The sequence below is a fragment of the Pyxicephalus adspersus genome, chromosome 4 (assembly GCF_032062135.1).
Source record: "Pyxicephalus adspersus chromosome 4, UCB_Pads_2.0, whole genome shotgun sequence".
Classification (NCBI taxonomy): domain Eukaryota; kingdom Metazoa; phylum Chordata; class Amphibia; order Anura; family Pyxicephalidae; genus Pyxicephalus; species Pyxicephalus adspersus.
Genome location: NC_092861.1, coordinates 80,654,551 through 80,660,550, shown reverse-complemented (window position 1 = coordinate 80,660,550; position 6,000 = coordinate 80,654,551). Strand labels below are relative to the sequence as shown.

General features: G+C 42.6%; 1 protein-coding gene across 1 annotated transcript in view; it reads left to right on the top strand.

Moving 5' to 3' along the window:
* Positions 1 to 631: 631 nt before the first annotated feature.
* REV3L (REV3 like, DNA directed polymerase zeta catalytic subunit) overlaps positions 632 to 6,000 on the top strand; it is an 85,024-nt gene continuing 79,655 nt past the window's right edge. The window contains 1 exon segment of the mRNA XM_072408770.1: positions 632 to 1,223. Coding sequence (XP_072264871.1) covers positions 1,085 to 1,223 — 139 coding nt within the window. The 5' untranslated portion in view covers positions 632 to 1,084.

Sequence of the window (6,000 nt, the reverse complement as noted above, 5' to 3'; positions counted from 1 at the left end):
ACAGTAACACAATGGTGTAAAGGATAAATAAGGGGTTTTAATAGAATTGTCACCCTCTGACATTCATGCCTCACAGCCCCGTGTCTTGTCATTTCCAAGCATGAAGCCCCTTTTTGGGCTCTCCTATGTTACTATAAAAAGCAATGTGTTCCTCCCAGCATACTTTAACCTCATGTGAATGGCAAGCAATGAATACAAAGCTATGTGCGGCACGCCGGCACCCTGCACGAGCCCCCCAGCCCTAATTATAGCCTCACACTGACTCCTAACATTGAGGGGGCTCAGCTTCCTTTGCCGCAGTTTGCACACATCTGTCCTCACTCAGTGTCACGTGACCGCCGTTCCTATGGAGGGGGAAGTGTAGTAAAACTGCAGTAAAAACGTAGCAATACGTACACGGGTCAAAAACACACCCGCAGCACTTCCTGTCCTACTACCCTTCCCCCCCCCGTCCCGCAGCGCTTCCGTGTTTGTTGTATTTAGACCCGCCAGGGTTATTACTACCACCACCATATGCCTTCAGTCGTGGGCGTGGGTAGCACGTAACCCCTCCTATTATGTGTACAGAGGCCACGCCCAGATTCCCAACCCCACCTGCCTGTCACTCTCCCTCCCCGTGACGTCACAATCATGGCAACAACAGCTGCGGCCGCTGCAGCCAGAGCCGTGATCGGAAGACTCGCGAGCCTGGCCCGGGGGGAACGCAACACGGAGTGCGAGGACCGGCGCGGGGGCGCGCTCGCAGCATGAGGCTCCCGGGGGCAGGCAGCGTGTGACCGGTTCCCTGCACGTGACACGGAGCTGGAAACAGTGAGACACGTCCTGATAGAGAAAGGAGGCGAGCGAGCCGTCTATAGGAAAAGACTTGTGTCTATATATGTGTGTGTCTATAGAGAATAGCGACCAGCCGCCCTCCAGAGTGCTTAGCAATAAGTCACAATATCAGTGTGTGTGAGCAAGATGTAAACATAGAGCCAGTGAATGTCATTTATTTTTAGCTCAGCCCTTCATGTGGCAGATTGTGCAGGACTGGTGAAGTAAGAAGGGGGTCTGGTGCCCTGGGGAGGGGGCTCAACCCCAGAAGATGTTCTCCCTGCGCCTGGTCACCGCGGATTATTATTTGGCTGCTCCACTTCCTGGCTTGGATGTCACCAAATCCCACTTCAGGGACCGCGATGTACGGAGAGTGCCTGTGGTCAGAGTGTTCGGAGCCACCCCTGCAGGTGAGACCCCAGGGGCCAATGTCCCCATGACTAGTGGGTAGCAGATAGATCCCGCATCTGTTCCTCAAGGGCATGACTAGGAAGCTGGGGGTTGTCCAGATGGCACCGGGACACATGTTGGGTTTTTTAAAGTAAATAAGGTTGTCTGTAATCCTAATGGTCATACCTGTAAGCTTTTGTCCTTCAAAACCTCAAGAGGTTTGCAAATCGGCTAATCTGCCATAGAAAATTCACCATGGTGGTAAGTTAGATCATCAAGGTCCATGGTGGTAGAGTCACGGTAGGCCATGTAATAACACACACTTGGGCACCGGTAGAGTCAAGATGGATAGAATATTGGGGCATGGAGAGACACGCCAGGGCAAGTTCCTTCAAAATTCCATAGATATTTCATAAGCTCATTCACTAACACCAGGATATGATTCTTTATTTTAGACATGTGAGCATCATTTGTAGACCTCATAGCTGAAACTAACTCTCACTTTTTTTTTTTAAAGATATCCAGGTGTTTTGGGTTTGTGATTCTAACCTATAGCTACACTGTGTAGGTTAAGGACGCCAGGCCGTATGCGTGTGCTACAGGACATGAATGCATGTAGGAGATTGCCAGGCACAGCGTTTATATCCAGACACAATGGCTGTACGGCTGTTTACAGTATGAGACATACAGGGGCTGTCATAATCTACCAGACATGCACGGTGACAGCATGTGACTTTCCCATAGACCATGACAAGGGTTCTGCTTGACCGTGTAACTTGCATGCTTGATGCAGAGGCTGTTCAGTAAAATCAATTAAGGTTCAGCGGTACGATATATTAATAATTATGTCAATGCATTTCATTTTGTAGCTCTTCCGTGAGCTTCAGCAGTGCTTATACTGTAGTCATTCACAAGAAAAGTTCTTGTAAAAAAAAAATGGCTTTCTCTTTGTTGTGCATTGTGTCAATGACATCCTGTTTGTGTGTCTGCGATGATGACCTGTCTTCCAGAGATGCAGACCTCTATGTAACCTCTGTAATTACAGCACACAGGAGGAAGAAAGCATCTTTTGTATAGTTGCATTTGGGACTTGTTAAAAGCAGCACAGAAAGGGTTTGGGGGACCTCATATGACCTGCTGGGGAAGGAGACGGGAGCTGCCTCCCTCACATAGACGTGTTACCCAGAGGACAGTATTGCACCTCCCACACACACTTATCACACTGCTAATGGTGTATGCTTGTGATCACCTGTAAACACTGCAGGCTCCTGTGCATGGTTTTTGTTAGACCTTTTTCTATACCGTTCTCTCTGGAGAAGGTTTTTTACCTACTGGCCTTCTGTATAGAAAAAAATATTGGCATTAGTTGAGAAAAACCTACAAAGCAAATTGTTCTTTGTCTCTAAAAATAATAATTCATGTTTACAAAAACCTTTGGTAATTATCCTTCGAAAATAAAAAATGATGTTTGCAAGGAGTTTTGATAGCTGTATATGTTAGTGGATTACAAACACGACCTTTTTCTATTTACCGAATATAGAAAAGTGTGTTATGTAGTAATTCCATGCAGTATACACTGCTGTGTGTTGTCTGAATGTAGATGTTATATTTGTCACTCGACAATCAATGTTGAAAGGATTCAGTGACTGACATCAAGTGGAACAATTATTTTGGGAGCTGCTGCTATAATGCCAAGTATATTGCACAGTATGGCTATTCTTTAACAAAATGCCCCCCTCTAGTTAACCATTCATTACTCTGCTGCCACCACTCCATTCTCCTATAATTTCTTGTTCTGGAGCAGCCTCTCAACCATTTTAACTTTGAAGAACCCTTTAAATAACTTTCTAGTCTTGGGGAACCCTTAACAATAACTATACCCACAGCTCATTGTACTTTGGTGTCTTGGCCAGTGGGACGACTGTCACCCTTAAAGATAGCCAAAAAGATTATTGTGTAGGTGGTAACTGACCTGGGAGGCACAAACTGCTCATTGCTCGAAGAACCCCCAGCAACCTTTTGGTGGAACCCTGGTTGAGAAACCTTGCTGTAAAGTCTTGTGCCTGAGTAGGATGGCATAATTCCTGCATATAGGGGGTTAGCAGCACGTGACTTTAAATTTTTGTCAATGACATTAGATTGAGACTAATTTGACCTCCTTCTGCCCTACGTTAGACCTTCAAGCAAAGTTTCTATTCTCATAGACTTGTTTGGGAATTTAAGACTTGCTTGAAATGAACAAAAGCTCATCAACCCAAGCCCTTACTTTACCCCAGTATCGGGTATTTACATGTACAGGGATTGGACCCTGTACAGTGCATGTACTGCTGCCATTGCACAATCTGCTAAAAAACAAACAAACTAGCAGGTGGGAAATATATTTGCAGAAGAGATGTATGAAGCCTTCTCCACCATTTACACCTACAGAATGTTAAAGTATTGTAGTTTTCACAAATCCACTTTTAGGCCTAAGGTTATTAAAAAAAAGTTATTTTGAAAATACAGATCATTTTTTCACACTATAGCTGACATTGGGGCCTAAAAATCCTGATAAGAGTAGGAAATGGTTATAACCTGTTTTTTTTTTTTTTTTTAGATTTCCTACAACTTCTGTCTTTCAGACACAACAGGAAGTGATAGGAAATATCTCCAAAGCAAAGTAAATCCTCACTTAAACAGTTATCAACACAGAACATCTTCATTTTGGATTCTCCTTTATAATCAGTCAATGTGATTGTGCTCATCATCACAATTAGAGAAAGTGAATCCCTTTTCCGGGTGTTATGGATGTGAATTCAAATGATAAAGGTTCCAACCCCTTCACCACTCTAATCTAAAATGTACATTAAAAAACATAAAATGTTTCCGAACTCATAGGCTTGCAGAAAGTGTTTCCACACTTCTTGTACTGGTGACCTATTGGGCAGCCTTGACCCTGAGGCAGTTCCAGAGCCAGCAGCATTTCCAAGATTGGAAAATAGTTTTTAGGGTTTTTGTGGGTTCTATATAAAAACATATAGAAGGGCAGCTGCATAGTCACTTGAGTGAAAGCTTTGAAATCTCATGGGGTTGTTTATATCACATCTGAGTTGGCAGTGTCCAGCAGCAGTCTAGGAGTTTTTTGGATGTGTACAGAGACTTTTACAGGTAAATACCATGAATAAAATACAGTAAAGCAGGCTTCAACATAATGCTTGGAATGAGATATACATACAACGTGTTCTTCCCAGCCCTTTTTAGCTGGGCGCACCACCTGGCACATTCCAGTAACCACCCGGTTGTTTTCGGGTGAATACTAAGGAGTCACAATACAGGGGCTGCCACCCACCTGCAATGTCATCCACCCAGACACACTGAACATCACTGTTGTCTTTCCCAGGATCTGGCAAAAAAATATCACCTCCCCACCCATGGTAGCACTGCAGCTCACCAATGTGTGTAACATATGGTGCCATTCAAATGTGGACCTGGCCAAAAATGAATATGGGGTTTTAAGCATACTTTGTGTAAATGCTGATTTTTCATTTTCAATGTGTGAACACCCTTTGCAGACTGTTCCCAGTTTGTGAAGATAGAGATAGTGAATCGATACATACAGTTGCAATACCAATATTACAGAATGTTGGTATTCGGATACGTTTTCTTTTAAATAAAAGTTGTGAGTGATCAAGTCAGGTTAAGTAGGAAAGATTGGATGAAAGGATAGGAACTTTCTAATGCTACACATCTTGCTAAAGGAAGAAAAAAAATATAAAAAATGGTCCTTGAGCAGGATTTTGTGTATATTGTCCTGAAGTAACAAAAAACATACCAAGATAAAACCTAGATAATAAAATGAAAAACACATCCACTCCTGACCTTTGCTGGCACCTGTACTTGTTTGGAATGTACTTTTACATGTGTGTGTTGTTATTCTTGTGGAGTTTAATTAATTTTCATCTACAAAGATATTCTTTTTGGTTAATTTGAGCATTTTTTATGTGCAACTTATTTTATGTATATTATTTACCTGTTAAAGCCTTCCTTATGCAGGCATTCCTATAGAAGACATCAGACCGCTGCTGGGTAATTTCACCTTGGATGTGATGTCAGTAGCCCCAGCGCACTTCAGTTTTGTTCACATAAGTGACACTCTATAGTATTACCCTTTATCCCTCCCATGGCCGTTACAGGTAATGTAGGGAGGGGAGAATGGGGTGGAGGAGTAATTAGACATTCCCAAGAAGTGAAGGGGGCTAGGACATGCTAGGAAGGAAGTTGGATTGTGGCTGTTTTAGTTAATTGATTTTAAACTTTTTTTTTTTTTTTTAATGGTGCAAGTAAGCATTTGGAATACTTAGTTTTCTGTGCTTTTACTTGCGGTGTTTGTGACTCCTTTGAGTCTGTGAGTCTCTTTAGGCGATGAGAGCATCCTTGAGCCAGTGTGTTTCCATCTTTGGCACATACACATAACAAATGTTCAGTGTCTGCCACAACTCCTCTATATTCTCCATTCATTTCTAGAATCATGCTGACTTTGTCAGATAGTCAAAGGTTTCCCTGATAGTTACTTCTGTAGGTGCACTATGGTTCCTGATTGGGATTGTCATGTAATTGTAGTTGATAGGTGTTGTTGCCTTGGGAGGATCCAATATTATGATCTGATCTGGTCATTTTTGATGATGAAATGTTGTTTGTGGTTCTATATGATGCTTTAAAATATTAATCAGAAAGCATTTTCTCTAACCACTGCTTTTAATATTACCATGGTGACTAGAAACATTGAAAATTAGCCATTTTCCAGGTATTTCAGCCTCT